The 23,969-nt window shown below is 38.7% G+C and overlaps 1 protein-coding gene across 1 annotated transcript; it reads right to left on the bottom strand.

Annotated features, from left to right (window-relative positions):
• Positions 1-22,525, bottom strand: frmd6 (FERM domain containing 6). Its single transcript, XM_036574620.1, has 14 exons — positions 22,163-22,525; positions 9,571-9,860; positions 8,395-8,485; positions 8,204-8,283; positions 7,116-7,192; positions 6,490-6,676; positions 4,559-4,714; positions 4,409-4,474; positions 4,194-4,262; positions 3,772-3,946; positions 3,166-3,474; positions 2,146-2,277; positions 1,895-1,986; positions 1-1,384 (listed from the first exon to the last, which is right to left on the bottom strand). Exons 2-14 carry the CDS (start codon positions 9,667-9,669, stop codon positions 1,088-1,090), a joined length of 1,830 nt encoding a protein of 609 aa, XP_036430513.1. The 5' UTR covers positions 9,670-9,860; positions 22,163-22,525; the 3' UTR covers positions 1-1,087.
• Positions 22,526-23,969: the final 1,444 nt, after the last annotated feature.

Below are 23,969 nucleotides of genomic sequence, written 5' to 3'. Positions count from 1 at the left end.
TATATATATATATATATATGTGTGTGTGTGTCTCACCACAGAGCAGACAGGTGGCTTAACTAACAACACTGAAAAAATGGTGCTTTGATTCAAATTTGTCAGTTAGCTGCATGTGAATAACACAACCACACAAAGAAGCACACTTGACTTGTGATATGTGCCAACTGACATGTTTGAATCATGTAAACTCAAAGCACCAGTTGTCAGTGTGTGGAAGACCTAAAAAAATCTGAATTTAGATATTTTTGCATCTTTTTTCTTGCACTGGTCTTTCCATTTATCATAGTTCAGCTTAGAGAACATCAGAGAAGGAACTTCCACCACGATCCTCATTCAAAACTGTCTGTAGCAGTTTTGAGTGATCTCTGCCTGTCTGCTTGGTGTTGGGGTAAATGTATTTGGTGCAAGACTGAGGAGCTGAGAGAACAGTTTATGGGTCTCAGAATTTGCATAGTGTAAGAAAGGCACAGGTGGTTCAGACAGCGTGGCCAGCACCACATCATAATACACGTTAGTACACACACGCACACACTTTTCCTGTCCTCAAAGATTTTTACAATATGGCTGTATACTCCTTTTCTTATTGAACACTGAGTGCTGCCTGTCTTTGGTTCATAGCTCATATGGTATGATCGAGTCTGTCAGTAACACTTCCACTGAAACACTGTGGCACACACACATAGACACTAAAATAACCTGACACCTGAGTCTTAAAGACTCTTATATTGTCCTTCTAATCTCATAGTGGCAGATTCCTCAACTCACTCTGCACTTATAGTACAGAGATGTTAGTGTCAGTGTGGGTGTGCCTTAAGGTCCAATAGCACTGATTAATGTAATAAACATGAAATGGAATATCCCATTCTGATTAGCATGCAAAGACAGACAGACCAGCATACACACACACACACACACTCTCCTAGATAAGAGTTCACTCTTGCCTAAAGCAGCTGACTGGTGAGACAGACTGGCGCAGTTTCCCTTTCACTTCCAAAGGCTGAAATCAGCAGCTCCATCACATTATTCTCCTCACACTCTCTCACACACACTAAAAGTCCTCTGTCCTTTTGTTTTGTTTTTATCACCCTCACACTACAAACTCAGGCACCTCCTCTGTAGTCAGGTCCAGGGAGAAGTACTTGTTGGTTCTTTTGATGGGGAAAGGGTGCTGGTTGTCACGGATACCAGCACACTGTTCCGCAAGTCCCTGGTAGACACAGCCGACACCATCGCCAAGGTCTTCAGCACAGCCAAACGTGTAACTATGGGCAGTATCCTGACAGAGCTCCGCCCACTCCTGGCAATTCCTCTGGTACAGACGAACATCATCCAGAGACTGGCTGTGCCGATCTGTTGAGCTCTGAGACTTCCTGCCTGACACCGTCTACAAAACATACATTCATCCATTCAGAGTCCAGTAAAAACAGAATCTAGTAAGTGATATGAGTCTCAAGTGATTTATAACTGCTTAAACATCCACTTGAACACAATGACAACTAACAACAGAAAGTACAGCTGTGAAATGGATCCCTATCTACATTCTAGGGAATTGTTATGTTTCTAAGTAATAAAATTTTACATATGTAATGAACGCATTACCTATTTCATTAATCTTTATAGTTATATAGTTCACTAAATATTCTGCAGTTATATTGCATTTGTAGCTAATGTGCATGTATGGTAGCAAAATGATGGTTTCACCCAAGTTCCATTTTTTAATTTGTTAACAATATTTTCCCTATGGCAAAATAACTGGTGATTCAAAATGTTTTGAATTCAACCAGCAGATGGCGTAGTCGACACATTTCCTACCCACTGCGAAAACATTGAACGGTAACTGTTGTAGATTATAGTCATGGAACAATAAAGAAGTGAGTGTGAGAGTGAGTGTTACCTGAGGAAGGGATTCAATGCTTTGGCCTCTCATCTTCACCACAGTCTCAGAAGAACTAGATGTTGATGAGCTCACTTCCTTCACAACTAAACCTGTGTGCACACCATCATCATTAATTCATATGTTCAGTTTACAAAAGATCATTACACACTGCTGTCATCAAGATTATCAATCTTAAATGATCAGAACATTACACTGTGTTTTGGAAAGTGAAGCAATCTGTGTGTGTGTGTGTGTGTGTGTGTTCATACCCGAGTATCCATTGTTTTGTGCAGATGATAGCATGTCCTCAGTGATATGAATGCAGAGGTCTTGACTGAGGTCCAGCGCTAACTCATGCAGCTCCTCGTAGTCTTTAGGGTCATCAACCAACATCTCAATCTCTGCAGAAACACAAAATATAACTCTGAACACATGTATCAATAACTGCACAAGATTTAACTCATGCAGACTACACAGTTGTGGTCTTTCCTATCTGATTACATCGGTGGTATCTAAACTCAGTTCAGGGTTTTTGTAACGACTGGTAGTTAACTGAACAGTTATTCTAACTATTTGACCTGACCCCTAGGCAGCAGTCTGAAAATAAAGATAACAAAATGGGATCTTTGGAGAGATGCCGTAGAAGAACGATTTTTGGTTCACCAAGGAATGTTTCAGTGGATGATTCTTTAAAGAACCATTTTTGTAAATGGTTGTGTGAGTGTGATGTGTAAGTGTGAAGATCCTTTAGTTTAAACAACTTTCTCATAATGTAAAGATTATTTTAGAAAGATAAAATAAAGGTTTTTCCTAAAACCGTGCTAATGTCTACCCTACACTCTTTTAAAAAGGTGCCATAAAGGGTTCTTTATACGATGCATGATGAAAAACCTTCTTAAGGGTTTATCGAACCTTCACATAATGTCATGTAATGTAAAGTCTCTATATCAGTTTAAAGGTTCTTACTAGAACCTTTACATTATTTGGATATTTTATATTCTTTTATAATATATTTATATTCTATTTATAATATTTTATATTATTTTTATTTCTTTCAATATTAAATTTTTATTTTTAAGACTAAAAGACAAGTCGCAGTCTGTATAAACAGACTCAGATCTTGAGGGCTGTGATATGAACAGTAATATAACGTATCTCTCACAACATGCACCCATTACTAGAGGGTTCCCACTCTCAAATTTGCACACTTCAATTCCAGAAACTCCATTTTATAATTTTTTTTAAATAAGCTAATGAACAAACTTTAAGGGTGGGTGTAAGATGCATACCATCATCATCCAGGCCTCGCTCTTTGCCACTGCTCTCAATGCCGGATGTGTGTGTGCTGGCATGGCTAGTGTTGGAGGAAGAGTGTGTGCGTAACGGCCGGTGGGATGTGTGTGCTGGGGTACGGAAGCTGTCTGTGTCAATGCCTGATGTGTGGGAGCTGCTGTGGCTGGTTGTGGAGTGTCGTGAGAAGCGTTTCTGGCGCGAGACGCTCCCCACACTGCTGCCGCTCGCACGAGAACGCTGCTCAAGCTGCTCCATGTCCAGCTCCAGAGCATCACTGATATACGACTCTCGATACTGCTTCTTCTCTGCAAACACACAGACATACTCTAATGTTTAAAGGTTTGAAATCACTTGTAATGTCAATAAATGTTATTTAATAATAACTTAATGGAAATCTTAGAAACTACATACTGGAAGGAATTTGGAATTTTTGTTTTTTGGAAAAACAAGTTAATTAATAGATACCACACTGTAATTTTGCATTTATAGTAAGTTCTTGTTAAGTTATCTGTCTTTGATCACCACTTTAGAACGCCATGGCATTTTGCAATGCTTTCTGCAAAACATGTTAACATGGTGAACATGTGGACATGTTGTGTTACCTTCATTCTCCTCTAAACGCCGGACCTGCTTAAGTACAGGCTGAAGGTTCATGTACAGGCGGTGGCTGTTGCTAAGCAACTGTAGGAGGTGGCGGGAACGCATAGGACAGCCCGTGTAGTAGATGAGCTTTCTGGCAGAGGGCAAGCCATCGGGCAGGATCTCAAACCTCTTCCCCTGAGAGAGCGAGAGAGAGGGAGAAAGAGAGAGAGAGAGCATGAACAGAGGTTTATATAATTAGTATTTATTATTATAAAGTTATAAAGTATTTATAAAGTATTATTATAAAGAATTATAAAGTAGTATAATAACATAGCATTGTGTGCAGTGGTTACTCTGTTAAAATGATTATGAAATTTCAATATTCTTTTTAATTGTGTATGAAGGCAAAATCATTCCAAGTCTAGCTGTATGTAGTACTGACCACAAATACGAGTTTGCCCACATTGGTCCAGGGGAAGTCATACAGGAGTTGCCTCACAGCGCCCACATTCTAAACCACAACAACAAAAATATAATCTGTCTGTCAACTCGCTGATATTTTCTCAAGTTTCTAAAGTAGAAACACTGGATTTTACCTAGTGCAGAAACACATTTAAATATGGAAAAAAATGCATACTGACTACAACACAGACTCACCTGAAAGATCTGAATCCCACGCAGGGTAAGTCCCAAAGTGAGAGACGCCTCCACTTCTTTCTTATCCTAAAGGGGAAATATTCAGCAAGTTATTCTCAAAACTCTCTCTCACTCACAAACATAAATACACACACAGACTTCCCCTCTGACCTTGTAGAGGCGGTAGTAGTGGACAGTGACGTCATCCAGGAGTGCTGCTTCTTTGATGTACTTCAGCTGAGCTTCTGAAGCAGTCAGAGCAAACTGTTCCTTATGCATATTGGGAATGTGACGCAGAATATATTCTCGCCCTCTCTTAGTGATCACCTGGAAAGATAGTGGGAGAAAGAGAGGAAGAGCGAAAGAGAGAGAGAGAGGGGTCAAATGCAAAAGACAGTCTCAGTTTGCAACATTTCAGTCTACAAGGACAACAAAGTTGGAGTGATGAGCTGCTTTATAAGTGCTCTCCCTTAGCACACAGCTCTTTTGCTGTTATCAACCACCTGCATTTAGAAGATACAAAATAAGAGGAAACCCGAGGTAACCTGAGAAACCAGAGTGAAATGTTAAAGAAAAGAAAATGTTTTGAAGATGCTACAAAATAATAAAGGATAAAAATGTACACTATTTTTTGGGAATAGGACCACAGTGAAATTTAGAGCAGAGCAATTAAAACTGCACTGAATGATGTGCAGCAACGGACCTCCACTGCATTCCACTCACATCTTTTAAGTGCCTGAGGGAAACTGAAGCAGTGAGAATGAGCTGAAAAGTAACTAGTTTAAAGGAGTGGTCGAGGACAGACTACGAATCCATAGTGTGTCACACTCATTTAATGCACATTAAACAATATATGTGTTCATTTATAAGAGCACAGTGTGATACAGAAAGATACAGTATTGTACTATAGGACATGTGAGGATTCAGTGTTGTCTATTAGGGTACATTGGGGCTAGATCATGTGTTTTCATATCTTTTTTTTTTCAAGTGGTCCATATTTTATAAATGATTTTGTAACCCAAGCCCTACTGAATACTCCATTTTTATATGGAGTGTTATATCGTCTACATCAGGGCTCATCAGTTTCTCTTCTCTATTGGCCTTCAAATATTGAACACAATTTATCTGGACATTAATAATTTTATTCCAACACATACATATATGACGATATATTGTACATTTCGAACACAATTTGTTGCAAGGAGAAAATGCAACGTTTTATTCACCCTCTGTATAATTTTTCCGAACTTTGTGGGTGACATGGACCAATCACTGTTGTCTCTGGTACTTGCATGGCAATGACCAAGATGACTGGCTGTGTTCCATGCCAGCAACCAGCATCTTTTGACAAACGTCAAAGGGGTTAGTTTGTCCCATTGCTGCATCTCAAAAAGTAGCTCAAACTGGGCGACAGACATCCAAGCTATGTTCAAAAATGCTATTTCAGCTCCTGAATGAAGGGGTGAAATTGTCCGTTCTCCTTTGGCTTTTCCAAAATGAAAGGTAGCCTGCCCAGTGTTTCTGTTTGCCTGTTTTGTGAGGAGCGAAGGATATCTCTCTCGCTTGAAGACACTCTGCCTGTTGTTCTTTTCTTTCCACAGTGCGAATGGCATGGCTAAACTTTTTTAAAAATCGCATTGTGTCCAGTGTGTATAATTTTGAGGCAGAAAGTAAAAAAAATAATGTCTGAATAGTTAACTTTATAGTCATGTTGCTTATTGTCTTCGCATTGGGTGTGTTATAGTCTGAAAACTGGAGCCAGCATATCCACTAATCCTGGTAATTAAGTAATGAGTTTAATCAAATGTGCTTGAGCAGCCAAATCATCAAACTGCGCTGGACTCTGGCCCTACAATATCAGAACTGAATACTCCTGGACACAGCTGGGAACCATAGGCCTATATTGTAGTGTTATATATTTGAGTGTCTGTGTATAAGATATAAGATTACAAATGCACTGAAGAGACAGAGCACACCAGTAAACTGCCCATGGAAAGAAGATCTATGAAGTTACCACCAGATGTCTAAAACGTATCACAGGACAAGTGAAGCATCTTGTAACAGAAGATTAAAAGGTATAAGGAATATAGTACAGTGCTCACCCAGGAAGGGAAGTAGGCCTCCGGTTGAAAGTAGGACCCAAAGTGCTTGTTCCGTTTGAAATTTCCCAGGTCGACCTGCAGAGCAAACGCAGCTAGCAGGAAATAAGCCTCCTCTCGCTGCACACACTGGGAATGCAACACCTGCTTCCGCAAATGCCAATAGTAGTAATACCTCGCTGTACGATCACTGTGTAAGAGAGAGAAAGAAGCTGTAAAGGACATATGGTTTGGCTAATCAATACTTCATTATGATAAAGTATACTAATGATGGAATTTAAAAAATCCATATAATGGCTAAGAGTGTCCAGGACACATCAGGAACCAAAATTTGTTTTTCAAACTAGCTCACACGATTTCAACTGCTACTACAAAAAAGAAATTCTAGTTACTGTATTTATGTTTGCATTTATTCTAATGAAAAATAGTAGTTTTACAAACAAAAACACAATTAATGCCAAAATAAAAGGTTTTACTTAGGATTTAGTAAACAATCATATTACTGCCATTATTTTAAAATATTTTTATATCCAAACTGGAAGTGACAAAATCAGAGAATATAAAAGACTATCAAAAACATTGTTACCACTGTGTGTATTTATGTGCATCTGTGTTACATGTTCTCTTACCTGATAAGCCTGCCATTCTCCACATAGTACTGAGCTCTGAAGTGTACGATCATCGGAGGTCCAAACTGATCAATTCCCTTTAATAGATTGCAAAAATTAAATTAATCAGGATTCAGACTTATAGGTCATCATTGTTTATATATTGTTACATATCTTTATTTTAATGACATATGGCATTAAACCAGATTTTAATATGTTATTTGTCATGTTATGCTGTATTCTGTAGCGGTCTCAGCGGTTTCAGAGAATTCACCATTTTATTACAATTTTATACTGTTTTCATATTTTTATTCAGCAATGTTCTCTTACTACAATACCCAGCATACATTATGCAAATACATAATAACTCATTGGGAATCCCTGTGGGATCAACTAATCCTGAATGCTAGCCAGTGATCTTTATGCTAATAACTACAGCCAAGCTAACAGTAGTGTAACTCTTATTTCTGTTGTTGAACAAAAAGGTCAAGAAAATATCTTTATTTACCACAAAATGGATGCCAGAGAAAAAGGAGCCAAACTGAGGTAAAGTATCTATACAGCCTGGTAGCTAACTTTAGCTTTTAGCTAATTTTATTTCACATTAGAGGTGGGCAATATATAAATAATAAATTTATTATGTAAATATTTTTATTGCAATACATTTTTATTATCATGATTCACAATATGCTTTTCTCAGCATATCGTAGGTATCATCAGTACTAAAAGAGCACAGCATGTTTTATTAAAAAGAGAACATAATTAGTCCTGCTTAATTGACACAGAACAGTGTGTCAAATGTTAAATACAAAACAATGGTTTTAAATGTGGCGTTACTAGTGAATTGTGTCTGTGACTCAAAATATCTTAATATGTATCATGAAAATCCATATCCAAAGTGCCATATCACCCATCCCTACCTTACATCTGACAAGTCACTCCTGTCATTTGAGTAATCCATTCTCTCTGTTTTGATGATGTTTTAGACACAGTTACTACCGTTATACAGCTGCAATGAAATATTTGGCTTTTCAGCAGTTAGCTATCTGGCTAACACTCAATTTTATATATGACATACAAATCTGCATGCACTGGACTGTGTGTGTTACCCTGCTCGCCTCTCGTTTCCACTCCTTTGGACAGTATTTTGACAGCTTCTGTCCCAGCTCCATATAGATATGCTCATTGTCTGAGACAAGAACACAAGATAGCCTAAGTTAAAATCCACACATACACATAAAAACAACAACACAGAACACAAGACTTGTACAGAAACTTGCATGCACATAGCATGTCTTACTCTGAACAACAGTGAGGCCAAACAGGTGACAGTCCTTCAGACGGAGCAGATCACACACCTGCACCAACAGTTCCTGACACAAAGTCTTCACCTGAGAGAGAGGAACAGCATCCAGTAATCAATTATGGAAAACATCTTACCCTGTTATCAACATCAGTTTATAATAATCATTAGCATCTGCTAATAATAGTGTTGACCCATATGCAAACTACACAGCTTGCAGCAGGGGCGTCCAGACACTGACCATGCTTTCCACAAACTAATGATACCTGTGAATAAGCTACACTGGTGGTTTGGACGTAGACATGATCTCCTAATTCCACCCTGTTATAATTCTTAAAACAATATACTTGGTGTTCTGAGAAAGGCAAAAGCAGACCAATAATTTTGAATATATTTAGTAGCTGGATGTTTTCATTTGGAATTGGTTGTGAAGTTTTATTCAACGATTCATAGACAGTTATCCCCTTCATTAGAATTCACTAGTAGGGGTGAGCAGCAAAATAAAATAATGGATGGTTCATGTGCAAGAACAATTAACAACTGTAACCTATACTATAACCAGTATACTGTGACTTTCACCAACTGCAACCAACCCATGTTAGTGAAAAGCATTTGAGCCATTCATGAAGTGTTCATAACGTGAATAGGGTGTTTTACTGAGATCCTGGATGGCTTCCATGAGAAATACAGTCCTTACTTGACATAGAAAATTGGTTATGGACATAAAAATTTAAAAGTCCATAATGTTAGCCCATCTCTCAAAACTTAATAACTTCAGTATAATTTCATGAAATAAGTGAAAATGAGACCAATCTGAGGTTCTCAATCAAGCAACGATTAAATTAAATGGTTTCTCTACATTAACAACCTTACATCTTTTAGAAAATTATCTGCAAGTTGTCTATTGGCTACTACTGTAGAATGAAGGATAAAAGATTTTTTAGTCCTTCTCTTATGCTTTGTAGTAATACTGACCTTTACAATCATGTTAAACATTTACACTAACTGAAATATATTACACAATTCCGCTGGTCCATGCTCTGCCCTCCAGCAGGCAATGCTGGAAAATGTTCTAAGGGAAATCCCGAATGTGCCGGCAGAAACATGTCAGGATGTGTTTAGTCATCACGTGTGTAAGAGTGTGTGCTTTGGAATTGTGGCGGGTAAACTCACAGTGACAATGACGTTAAGTGTGTCATCATTAGGGAGAAACACACACACACAACGGCGGTCCTGCATGGTCTTGTTGTTGTGGAACGTCAATTTGTTCATTTTTGACCAACTTCTGCCTGGAAACTCCGCCCCTCTTCGGAGCTCCGCCCCAAGAGACGCCCACTCACTCTCTCTCTCTCACTCCTGTATTGGTACCAGTAAACTCATATACACAAACAGCTCTACTAGTACCAGCACACACACGTGCACACACACACACACTCACGCCAGTGTCACAACTGGTCAACTCCCTGTAGAGAGAAAAAGAGAGAGAGAGAGAGAGAGAGAAAACAGTTAAATAAACCAAGAGAGATTTCCATTTTCAAATGCATTCTAACAGACTAGTGGCGCAAACATTTCTACACACACACACACACACACCCGTCCCGCTGCTCTGATCTCATCATCAAAGAATGTTTCGCTTGCTGGTGACAATCTGAACATCTGCCTGCACAGACACAAATCTCACTGACTTGTTCCCCATCCACACACACCCACATACACATAACAGTCGGTTATTTGAGCTTATATAAAGAAAAAGTTCCTAATGTCATTACCTCTTACACAGGTTAGTCTCTTTCTTTCTACCTTCATATTTATTCAAAGAAAGATGATAGGATATCATCACTATCCAAAAAAACAAAAACAAAACATATCTCTGTTTTTGTCAATCTTTATTGTTCAACATCATTTGAACACAGTAGCAGTCATTTCATGATGAATAGACCAATAGAAATGCTCCAAAATTACTTGGACAAACACATATTGACTTACATAAGAATTAACTGGAGTGACTAGTCTGTTTCCATATTATGTTCCCATGTCCTCTAAGTTCTGTTGGCATTCAGTTGATAATACTGAAGATGTGTGTCCAGGCTGTGTATTTTAGGAACATTTCCATTTAGCATGAAAATCTGACCCATTATTAAGGATAACAGGCATTTTCAAAAGATATACACGGTTTTGGGCTGACACATTATGTGATACAATATATATATCATACAATATATATATATATATATATATATATATACATATATATAGATAGATAGATAGATAATCGCTGTCAGCCCAAAAAAAAAAATATATATATATATAATTAAAATGTGTTTTCACTGTCTTTTTTTTCTTGGACCCAGTACTCAGTGGGTTAAGTGGATATTTGAAAATTGTGCTATGGTCACACAGACACAGCTATAGAGTCAACTGACTGTGTTCTTGTTTGGAGAGAAGGATTGCAGCTGCTGAATATACTAATTTAGGTTAACTACAGCCCACTCCTTTTCTCTGATTTTCAAATTTCATTTAATTTCAACCCTATTTCAGTTATATCCACACCCATCACCTCTGTAATAATACTGAACTTAAAAGTTACAACTTAGTAATTGTAACAAGTAAAAAAAAGAAAAGAAAGAGAGAGAGAGAGAGAGAGAGAGAGAGAGAGAGAGAGAGAGAGGCAGCCGTTCTAAAACCAAGTGAGCCTGAGTCACTTCCTACCATTCAGCCGTGCTGACAACGTGGCAGAACACACACACATACACACACACACACATCTCTCTCTACTGCTTTTCATTTATGTGTACAAGCAAATCACACAGACATATTTAACCAAGTTCATGTAAAATCATGTGTGCTGTAGTCTGACATGAACATCTATGTGACTGCAGTGCATGTTAGTGTATCAGCAGAATTACATTAGCAGCCCAACGATAAGATGCTGCAGTTCGAGAGAGACACAGAGGAAGGAAATAACAAATAATAACAGAAACACAACACTTTATAAAATGGGAGAATATAAGATGGCGAGGGAGGAGTGGAGAAAAAAGACCAGTGTGGATTTGTGAGAGACTGAGTGAGAGAAAGTGTGCGCAAGAGAGAAGAACTGCTGTAGTCAGGAGAATTCCAGTCTAACATCTGCTTCTCATTCCAACAATGGACGCCTTTGATTCTGGACACACCACACTTGCACACAGACACACACGTTATATCTTCCAAGAGAACACGCTCGCCTGGATCGACATACAAAATCAAAACATCACCAGTTGTCACTGATCCTGGAGGCACTGCATCACACTGCGTACACAGATGTCAAACGCTCTTCAGCAAATCTCAAGAAAATGTTTACCGAATGCAACGATTGTGTACATTTTTAACAGCCAAATTTGATCGCTTCGTCTGCATATGCATGATGATGGATGTGGTCAGAAGCTGAGATAGCCACTCTAACATATTTTAATAACTATGATTCACATTCAGTTTCCAATGGCATAAATCTAGGTTTAAACCTGTGCAGTGGCCAACAAGACCCAATGCACTGCACAATAAAATACGAGCTGCAAACTAAGAAAACACTTTCATCAGAATAACAACATATGTGCTGCAATACAGGAGCAAACAAATGCTTCTCAAATAAAGAAAACATCAGAGAGGCTGCAAGTCAGTCACAACACAACGGAAATGTTTCCAGAATACACTCAAAGGGGATGGAGCCATTATATGTAACACATGTATAAACGTTCAAAAGTAAATGTAACGTAACTTTTATTTGAGAAGATAACTAATATCACTGTATCGCAATGGGAATGAGCTGTAGAGCCTACCTGTAAAATCAGCATAACTATGACATGTCAGCCAGCTAACGAGCCAGGCAAGTTTAATTAATGCAACACATTTTTGTGCTTTTGGTCTTGCTGGCCGACGTATCATGTATGTATTTACAGCAGTGTCTCCTTCCAGTGATTTTTGATGAAACACACTACACTGAAAAAAAGATGCTTTGAATGATTCAAATGTGTCTAATGGTTGCAAATGAAGAAAATGTATTACATGAACACAGTTACTATTAAAACAAGTAAACTTAAAAGAAAGCAGTTGTGTTGATATAGGTGCAACCATTTGACACAATTACATCATAAATCATTTTTTAGTGCATTCAAACAGTAGAGCTGCACAATTATTCATAAAATAAATAATTCATATGTTAAAATATAATTATCACAATATTTTCTTTTGTAATTAGCTAATCATGAAAAGTGGTGATTAATGAGACCCAACTTGTAGTATTTCTGAAAGACTGAACTCAAGAAATGCTATTTTAGTAAACAAGCGCTCTAAAACACCACGGTAATTTCCGGATGCACTTTGAGCGGCTGACCATCTCTGATATTTCTGCTGAGTTTTCTGTAAGCAAATTACAGGTGTTTCCTGCATCGACATCTCTGTTTATAGAATGTACTTGTCACTGTTTCTGTCTAAAACCAGCTTGATCAACTATCAAAGAGTCATTGTCCTGATCCTGTGTATCTACTCTTAAAAAACAATTAAACAGGCCTTATTATTCTTCTTTTAATGAAACCTGCAGTTGGTCAGTGGTTCAATATCCACAATATATACTGTGATATAATGTGACATAATTTATCACGATAAAGATAAATACCGTCATTTTGCCCCCTACTTCTTCTGAGTGTCCAATAATGAAGCCATTTTGCCCAAACAAAATTACAGTTTACATGCATGAGCTTTATAATCAGCTAGCTAACACACAAGTCGTCGATTGCAAAGTACATTTACATGCTGACGACATCAATCTGTACTGCCCAGCTAACTATATTGGTGCCGCAGTGGATAAACTACAGTATTCTTTTAATGCCTTACAATTGTTTTTTTACAATCATAAACTAGTCTTAAATGTTGAGAAAACTAAATTTATGCTGGTTTTTATGTTTGAGAGCCTCCAACATTGATTTTAACACTTTTAAAACCACAATCCTGAAGGGATCTAACATTGAAAGAGTTAGTGAATAAAAATGCCTTGGCATATGATAAGGTGACAAATGCATTTTAAATACTACATTAATGAGCTTACATGTAAACTGAGGTAAAACTTGGCTTCCTTTATCACTACAAAATGTGTTTCCCAACGCACACAAGCAAAAAGACTGTTAAAACAAAGCTATTGTCTATTCTGGATTGTGGTGATGTGATATGTAGAAATGCATCTGCAACTACCGTCAAATCTTTAGACTCTGCTTTAAGATGACTGGTTATCCATACAATACCCATTCTACTCTTTTATTTATTTTATTAACTGTTTTTATTATTTTATCCCTATATGATCTGTTACTTATTACATTTTTTTTATTTTTGCACTTTTAATGGTTTATTTTGATTAGATTAATTTGATTAATTTGTTCATTTTTATTTAATTTTTTAGCATTTGATGTGTTTTCACAACGAAATTTTTTCAATCCCTGATTTCTGTATCGGCTCAGCTACACTTTTAAAGAGTTTAAATAAAGGTTGATTGATTGATTGATTGATTGATTGATTGATTGATTGAAGTAATCTATGGGCCTAAGGGTCACTTTGATTTCTTTCCACCCTACAATTAGCCTCATTAACCCCTCGCTTTCCTAGTTATACCTGCTTTGCCTCTGCCCGACACCCTTGAGATGTGCTCTCCGCTCATCTCACTCCCAGACTCCTGTTTCTGTATGATCTGTCTGACATGCTAACTAAACAATCACAGAGCGTTGTTTTAGCATGATTTATCAATGCAGGTGATGCAAAAAATGGCAAAAACAAAAACAGACCTGCATGACACTAACTTACCAATTCAAATGAATGACTTTTGAAGAAGGGATGCCATGACATTTTTTTCCAACCAGCGACTACATCTTGTTCCAGGGCACACATTGTTGTCAAAGTGTGCATAGCAAGCAAACTGCTACTGGTCATTAGCTAACTGAAGCTTGATAAACAAAAGTTAGTCTCTCATCAGACTTATAAAACCTGGTGGTGCATACAGACAGCAATGTGGATAATCAATAAGAGTGTAATGGACCAAACTCTGACAGAACTTTTTAACATAAGGTAATGGAAAGAGATATGATTCCAAGTAATTCTGGAGCATTTTCTATTGGTCCATCATGAAATTCTCACACACTATAAAGAACCACCGTTGTGTTAAAAAGAAATGAAACAAGAAAAAGAAAAAGAAAAAAAATGGAGATTTATTTTGGACAGCAACGATATGACTGTGAAAGCCAACAACAGTGGAAAATAACTGCAGTCAGCTAAAATAATTGCGATCAGGTGATTGTGTAATAACTGTGACAGGCCTAGATTACTGGCACCCAACCTACAACCTTTTCACAGGACAGCTCTGCAGTGTTGCCTGAAGTGGTAACAGGAACGTATTACAGAATATAATTTTAGCAGAGCTGCTTTCACCTTCTGCCTAGCAAGGATGCAGCTAAAAGAGGTGAGTTTTGACTATGTGTCTAAAAAATGAAACTCACAGTAGCACGTCTGTGCACATTCACACAGCTATATTAGAACCTCTGTCTCTTAGCATGGCATAAGCCTGCTATACCCTACTATATAAAGAGGCCCCCTACACAATTCCACAGGGGTCTGCCATTGTGTGTTAACTTTAGTAACTGGGTCTATACCTTCACTTCCTGTAATTTTCTACATGTGCTTAATTATTGTGGGAGCCCAAAAACCCCCTCTCTGCCCCATCAGTGCTTTCAGTCTGTCACATCAGTGGACAAACCTTCCCGATGGCAATCTCTCTTCCTCGGTAGTTTTCTTATAGCTGCACACTGATACACGCTGGCAGAGTTGAGGGCCACAAAGGAATCTCAAGTGGAAACCCCTGACTGCTTCAAGTTGGATGCTACAGAAATGTACATTTAGACAAACATGCAACTTTAATGATGAACTTGGAATGGTAACTAAGCATTGTTCAGCAAATGATAAGTCACATCTCCTCATTGTGTGGACTGGTTTCAAAATTCAATAAGACATTTCAGACATAATCAAGGGTTTCAGACTTAATCAAGTTAAGAAATCCACAACTGGCCATTTATTGATTCTTGGTCTATGTTGGTCAACTGTACTGTTTCATTGCAGGATGATATTTTTTATAACATGGGAAATTCACCTGCAGCTTTAAGGTTTTTAATTATAGGCTAGGCTAAATAAAGTTAGACAAAACCACAAAGTGACAAAGAGGCAAACCAGTGCCAACATGGGAGAGCTACTTACAGCATCTCTGTCTCTGCTCTCACTGCTCTTCTGCTTCTAACATTAAAGTAACCGAGTAGGAACACGTGACTATATACTAAGACATCTGGAATCCATGTGTTGGGTAGGAGAAAGGGAGCGAGAGAAAGAGAAAGAAGGGCAAGGTAGGTTGAGAGGGAGGAGGAAAGAAGGAAATAACATGCACGTTGCATCAACACGTCCCAACATGCTTTGATAAAGCAAAGAGGCCAACAGTTACACACTCTGTGATTCACCTCCCAAACAGCCTAGCAGCTTTTTCACCACACAAATATAACTAGACTGTTTTAGCCATTCACAATACAAATCTTAGCCTATCTGTATTAAAATGTTACACCCCTAAACACCCTGTGATTAAAGACGAAAGCAGCAGCTTTGAGCTCTACATGTTTTCAAGCTGCTGTTTAATAAATAATGTCCTCATGGTCTGAACTTCAGGTGTATTTGAAACTCATTCTGTCTACATAATTATAAGCACAGAAAACAGAACGGCATACAGGTTATGGGATTGTGGGTTGCGATTATGACTATTTTAACTCAAAACAAGCACATAAAAGCACAAAATTAACCCTGAAAGGCAGACGCAAAAATGTAGTTATTTATGCTTAATATCCTAAATCTTAATAACATGATTTCTGAGTGCTGCTCCTGCATTTATTTGATATAAAGAATGTGGTCTAACAAAGCCAAGTCGATTTTTATTTTGTTTAACTCACGCGCTACCTTTTAAAACAAGAAAATATAGAAATATGTCACACATCAGTTATGTGAAACAGATCAGTGCTTACTGAACCAAACTGTGCTCTGAATGACCTTGCAGGCTCACTCAGAAAAAAATAACCAACAATAAACCAATCACCAAAAATAATCCAACAATAAAGGAAGCCTTGTGTATCTTTTATACGGTGACAGAAACACTGCACAGAAGATGCAGATTCTACACGTTGGCCTGTTCCACTATGGCCAGCATGAGCACAGGACATGGGCATGGCCAACACGGGCACGCATTCACTGTAACTTTTCTGGGGGCAGATTTAAACAAGTTAAAGGGACCATCAGCAAATTCTGAGAATGGATCGCCGGAGAAATGCTCGGTTCGATAGGGTTAGCGCACACAAGGCACGTAAAACTCATAATGTACAGTTTAATGCTAATTTGGGTGAGCATGCCAAATATATTTAATGATTAACACTTTAATTGTCCAGGACCCACCAAACGTTTATTATATATTTCCATAAGCTAAGAATTACTCTTTTGAAATTACTAGTTTGCCATGCAGTCCTGTAGTTACTAAATAATAATTCCTTAGGATTTCATAATTCTGAGATTGTAAGGGGTTACATGTTATGTTGCTGCTTTCAATGTTGTGTCAGCATCATAAAAAAAAATCTTTACGAATAGAAAAAAAAATATTTACAGAAGTATTAATTGTGTCTTGGAAAAGTATTCAGGTCCTTTCTTTTCTACTTTTAATACTACACTGTAAATAATGGCTCATGCGTTTAACCTAAAAAAATACTTCATGTGGTAACAAGTAAATAAACTACCTTTTTTCAACTAAACTAATTTTCTGAGTTGAATAAAACTAGTTCAATTACTTGTTACTACATCAAGTAATTTCTTTAGATTGAACTGATGAGACATTTTTACAGTGTATATCTATAGCTTTACTGCCAAAGAAGAGTCCTTCATGCTTGAACACGACTCCTGTAGCAGTCGTATTATACACTACACATGTGCTTTAAAGTATCTAACTAAAACTCTCTCTGTGCTACACTGCAAAAATTAATCGGGATTTGTGTCAAATGGTTGTGCACAAATAAAACGTTAGTCAACACAACTGCTTTCTTTAAATGAACCTGTTTTGGTAATAATTGTGTTCATGTAAAACATTTTACTCATTTGCAAGTATTTGACTCATTTGAATCATAAATTCAAAGCACCTTTTTCTTGAAGCAAGTTTTGCTAGTCAGTTATCTTCAGTTAAAGCCCCAGCTCTGTCATTAATGTATGCTCTTTGCTTTCTTTCTAGTCATTATCCAACCTGAAATCTCCAAGTTGTTTCTTTATCACCGCAGCAGGCTAACTGGACATCAGGAACACCCAGGTCTTCCTTTTTTTGTTGAAAAATTTTAAGGCTTCCTGTTTGGCCTGTGGTTCAGACATGCCATCACAATTAGTAATAATGAATGCAACAAAACAAAACAAACTACAACAACAGTCTTAAACCCCACCGGTCTTAAACCTACAGACAGAATTTCACTATGTGTAGATGTGTGTGGTTGTGGCCATTTATAAGGTGTATTTATTGTTCTGTGTTTTTCTTCAATGGTTGCAAAATTCCCAAATTTCCCCTTGGGATTAGTAAAGTACATCTCTGTATCTATTAACAACACTCAGTGCCCCTGACCAATCACACTGTGAGGCCACCAAGACTGAATTATTACTGTTTTTAATTATTGTTCCCAGTGAGCACTGTAAGAGTTAATTCAATGGCGGTGAATTTACTGCTAAGACTGCTAAAAGTATCCAGGCACTCTGAACAGTTCCAGACTGAAACACAGACGTGCACTGCCAAGCGTCTGGCACCAGGCTAGGATATTTCTGCAAGGAGAAAACAGAGCTTGGTGGCAATATGTTACCTCGAACAAACGAGCTGAGTTGCAACGGTCCATACGATTGTGATAACCACAGCTCCTAATGCACCATTCACTAAATCATCCAACCAGAATTAACCAGTTCTAGTTCTGGAGGGACAAGCCAGCACACAGCTTACTGTTTTACACTGCTTAATTCTTCTATACAATACAAAATTGATCCCTAAAATACAGGCTCCAAATGTGCTTCTTTAAGCCCTTAAACCCTTCAATACCTTTTTCTCCTCAAAACTACATAGCTTACACATTCACACACATCACAGTAGTTCCCAAATCATTCATAGTAGTTACTAAATAGTAATAAACTAGCAGTTTAAGTGGTTAAACAACCTAATGTAGCAATAACATGTTGATTCCTTTTAACAGGCATGTGTTTGGCACTATTTCACTTCTAAGACTGCTAAATGTATCCTGTGTCACACCAGCAGTTGCATTAAAAAATGACACTGTCAGCTCAGGGACCACAGTGAGCCTTCACAAGATGTTACAAGTTATAAAGCTGTAACAAATGAGAAGAGTTTGCATGTGCATACAATTCAGGTTGCTTAATGTTTGCCAGAATTGTAGATAATAAATGTCACTTTGCATCAGTCTCATTAAACATTCTTCAATCAAGATTCATTAAGTGTCATTCTAAAAGTTTGTGTTACACAACTTGCTACATGTGTAACACGTAAATTGACTGTTTTTGCATTAGGATTCATTTTAATCAAAACTGCAGGCAATGAAACCAGCCAGCATCAATGCCGCAGCAGAGTCTGATGTTCTCAACGACAGCCTTCACAAAGCAGTTTTGCTACGCTTCATTCGCGCTAAACACAGCCCACGTCGGGGTAAATCCACCCATCACCCCAGACAAGCCAGCTGATTGGTCCAATCCGCATGTGTTTTCTTTTAAACACCAGTGGCTCTAAGCTGCCTCGTCAGGTGAGACATAATGATCAAACACACACATACACACACACACACACACACACATATACACACACACATACACACACATGCACACATGCAGGCTCCTCACACAAAAGAAGAACAGCTCAGCAAAGAAAAACATCCTGAGGCTGAAAAAAAGAAAGGAAGGGGAAAAAAAGAGGGAAGCAGGAGGAGGGTCGGGAATTGACCTGTTTCCTGGGGAGTCTCTTATACAGGTGCATATCAGAGTACACACATACATTGGAGGGCAATCCAACATTGCTGATCCAATCGCAAAGTAGAACTGATCTGCTACTCTAGCTTTACTTGAGGCAAAAAATGAGACCAAACCCACATGAGAAACCACACACATACACACACACAGATTATATTCAGGTAGTCAACTGAGCACTATATATTGTAACATGAAGGCCAAAGCACTGTCAAAAAAAGTGATGTTACTTCTTTCCTGGCATATTGCATGTATGGTTCATGTGACATGTAACTAAAAAAGACATGCTGCCCCTCCACTGTTTCCTAAAAACTTACATGTAGTAAAGTTAGAGAGAAGCAGAGAACGAGAGGAAACTACAGAACTGATGAAAGTATGATGTACTAAGGGTAAGGCTGGCTCTAACCGCTATATTCAGAGTACAGATTAAAAGTAATCCTGAGTGTTGTTGTATTTTACTGCAAAATAATTCTTAGCTCTGGACTAAGCTTAATTCCATAAACAATAAAGGTCTGTATATGGTCCACATTTCAATTCTGACTTTCACAATATCGTAAAACGATATCCTCAGCCTACATTTCAGTTCAGTTCCTGAGACTGGGTTCATGATTTGGTATTCTGAGCTAAATTCAAAAGAAGAAAAATAATGACTACAATTACGTTGTTGCTCAACTTAACTATGGCACTAGAGCTGAGAGGCAGGAGAAGTGCTTGAGTTAGGTGTTGACTGGGGCTGACTTTGATGTACAAATAGTGCATCTGCACTGGCATAACTGATACAAAGACACAATCTCAAGATGCATTATTTACAAATCATAGTGGTTACAGTATAATAAGACTTGATTAATAAGCGAATAATTAGGATTCAAGGTAGAAAGTGGGCCACTGACCCTCATGATGTTCTGGTGCTAAATGGGAACTTAATGCAAAAGAAACTCAACTAGTACATGAAATCAAAATAAGCACAAAGTCCATCAACTAAGGATTACTCTTATCACCAAGAACTAATTCAGAATATTTACACCACAGTTTAAACCTGGGCTGTAAAGTTTAATCCAGGATTTGCAACATTATCCCGAGTTGAGAATGTTGAGAAAACAAGACTTTCAATCCACAAAAATAAATCCAGAGTTCAGAGTTCAACAAAGGACAAAGCCACTGCTTCCGTGGAAAAAAAAAAACACATACACCATCCTGAACCCAGGATGTTGATGTGATGAGAACCTGAATGTTTACATCTAATAAATTAAGAGCCCTCCTGTGAACAGATCTCTTGATTTCAGTATAGTAGTTTCAGTAGTTAACAGACAACCAAAAAAGATGTCTTAAAAAGCTTTAAAGGCTAACTCTTAAAGGTCTAGCAGTGTAAATAGTGAGGTTTTAAAGTGACAAACAAGAATAAAATCTTAGAAGAGCAGCCATAGGCCTCTAAACAGTCCAGAGCAGCTGCTCGTTGAGAGTGGTGGTGAGCTGTGTGCTACTATTACAGAGAGGAAATAGTGAACATTCTTCAGTCCTGGAGCCATTTGGCCACAGAGACAGAGCCTGGACCCAGAGAGACAGAGAGAGAGTGACAGAGAGAAGGAGAGACACAGAGAGAGAGGGAAAGAGGGAGAGACGGAGAGAGACAGAGAGAGACAAGGATTGAGGGGGAAAGAGAGGAGGGGAGAACTTTATATTAGGAAACTTAGGAATCCAGAATGAGAAGTTAAATGTTCTCCTATAGCATCACCTAACATGACTCATTCTGGGACTCCGACCTTGTCTATTTATGTAGTTTAATAATGCCCAGTTAACATTAACGTTACCCACTTAAATAGGTTTTCTGTCCCACAGACTAGTTTAACATTACCCAGTCCTACAGGTGAACATTTCCTATTCCCATAGTTTAATATGACCCATTTAACATTCCCTGCCCCATAAGTTAACGTTATAAGATTAATAGTTTGTTGCTTTACACCTCTATAGTCCCCATTTCACCACGCACTGACTCCTAATCACTAACACATACGAACACTAACACACACATCTGTTCTACAGAAACACAGAGTGCCTGATATTACACTGCGAAAAGGGCTTTAGCAGTTATATCGATGCTGATAACTGTATGGGAATGTGCGTATTTCCAATGTGTGCAAAAATAACCGTGTGTTGCGAGAGCGAGTGAAAGGTTTGTCCCACTATCCTTCTGATTTTAATAAACTGTGTTTTCGTCCTCCTAAAGTCTTAAAGTGGAAACAGAAGTGCGCAGCTCTGCGGAGCTGAGAGCCCCTCAGAACAGACCGCTCCGTCTCGCCTTTCCAAAAGCGGGCAGACTGGTTTCTTCAGGCATTCCTGAAGAAACCACCCAACTTTCGGCTGAGAAAAACGAAAAGAAAACAGGCTTCAACTATTTAGTTTGATGACGTTCTCCTGGAGAAGCCGCGGTGAGGAGCGCCGTCTCCAAACGCAGCGGACCGCTGACATCAGCCTGACTGGGTTAAAGCGACGCTGCAGAGCTCTCACTGCTACAGCCGGAGACCTGAGTTTAGCGCGAGTCTCCACGCTGCCACGTTGAATGTTGGGGCTCTGAAGTGCTGAGGGCAGCCCCCCTCTCCCCCTCTACCTCACAGACTGCAGCCGAGGAGAGTCGAAGAGGAGATGATAAACGCTGAAATACACGCACGAGCGCTCAACTCACCCTTTCGATGACAGGTCAGCTGATTCCGACCGGAGAATTTAATCCAACAAGAACGCAGTAATTCCGTTTGGGTCTTCCTCCAGCATCGGCTCTGTGGAGAACTGCAGCAGCTCCGGAGGGCTAACAACTCAAGCTAACATGTGGAAGTGGTGGGTGGACTGACCCAACCGCGCAGAGAGGGGCGGCGCGGATGTCGAAGTGAGTCCCAGGACGGGACCTCAGACCGCGCTGTGGCCGAAGGCGTTCGGAGAACCGTACTGTGTTGAAGATGAGCGTTGAGCGCTGGAGACACTAAAAGTGAGTCAGTACTCTGCACCCCCCAGAAATTTGGTAGCGTCCACGGCTGCTTGTCATGCCGTTCGTCCCAACTGTAGCAGTGCGGGGGGAGGGGGGTTAGGTGAGGTGGGGGGAGTCATGGCGCCAGCAGCGGGACCTCATTGCAGAAATGCAGAACTGAGAAGGCGTGACTCAGCTGGGATAGGCTCATTACCCCATTTGCCGAATGGTAATGGACTGATGTGAAGTGGAGGGCGTATTTTGCCACAGCCTAATGAATCACTGCTGTATGTTCGGAATAGGCCGTAAAGGAATGCTTCATCAGTAAAATCAGTTACACAATTTTCCTCTTATGCCAAATGTAGTCGATCAGCCAGGACATGTTTGGTGTCCAAAGTTTGCTTTTTAGTTTTGCACTAGAATTATAGGGTTTATGTAGGCTAGTTAAACATAATGTCTTTCTGTGTAGACTTCCATTACATCAGCCTCATAGCTTCACTGCAAAATTACAGAAACACACTGGGGACTCTTGATTGATCAACTCCTTTCGGGCAAGGGAAGATTTTGTGCATTTGACTTTTTTTGGTGAAACATTCCTTTAAAACAACTCACACTGCGTCTTGGAACACAATACAGGCTAATACATCATCACAGTAACTGAAGGCTAATCTTCATTAATTCTACTGAGGCCTGTGCTGTTTTAGAAATATCAGTGTTAAAATTTACTAAAGCAGAATAGAACAGAACAGAAAACTAGAATCAGAAATAAATAAGAATAAGAATAAGAAAGAAAAAAACAAAAGGATACATAGGTGGATTGATAGAGAGAAAGAGGGAGAGAGAAAGAGAAAGCAGTACAGTTCCAGTGTAGGGCTAAACACTTAAGAAAAATATCACCAGTATTTATTTATGGTACTTTAGTTGTGTTTTGGGAGGACCTTGTTGAATGGTGGATCATGTTTCAAAAAACGACTATGGCCTGCACAGCCAGGAGGCATCTCATTCTCTGTGTGTGTGTGTGTATGTGTGTTCATGCATCAGTAGTTGCTAACATTGTTCAGGGTCAAGGAGTTGGAGGTCACTGCCTTCTCCAAAAGAAAAATGTTTACAGAAATATGATCTATATTTTCTACCTGTTATTACATATGTCAGTTTCAGAAGGTTTATCTCTCATCTTTCATGTTCTCTCAAACCGCTGTCTTGTGTTTGCCTGCTTGTCAATCAAATGTGTTAACTTGCCCCCTAAGAAACATGTCCTGCTCTCTCATTAGATGGCATAATAAAATGTACATTGTTGACTATGCATTTTCACATCTCCACCATGTACACTGTCATCATTTTGTGTGACAATATCACAATGTCATGATGCATTGTTACACTCCTATATATTAGTGCATCAGTATTGACTGATTATACCATAATCTTCATTTTAAAACTTTGGACATAAGTGTACAGAGCTAGTAAACATGTATAGGTCATTATACATAACAAGATGAACATACAGAATTACAGATATAAATCATTACTGTCA

The sequence above is a fragment of the Colossoma macropomum genome, unplaced genomic scaffold (genome assembly GCF_904425465.1).
Source record: "Colossoma macropomum unplaced genomic scaffold, Colossoma_macropomum, whole genome shotgun sequence".
Lineage (NCBI taxonomy): Eukaryota > Metazoa > Chordata > Actinopteri > Characiformes > Serrasalmidae > Colossoma > Colossoma macropomum.
Note: the sequence above shows the minus strand (reverse complement) of the source record. Positions and strands in the feature narration are given on the sequence as shown.

What these genes read in the sequence shown, in the direction of transcription:
- frmd6 (XM_036574620.1), bottom strand. Translation starts at nt 9,669, where the DNA reads ATGAACAAATTGACGTTCCACAACAACAAGACCATGCAGGACCGCCGT. An exon ending in TGGCCTCACTGTTGTTCAGA is followed by an intron (nt 8,284 to 8,394) that starts GTAAGACATGCT and finishes TTCTTGTCTCAG; the next exon opens with ACAATGAGCATATCTATATG. An exon ending in TGGGCAAACTCGTATTTGTG is followed by an intron (nt 3,947 to 4,193) that starts GTCAGTACTACA and finishes TCGCTCTCTCAG; the next exon opens with GGGAAGAGGTTTGAGATCCT.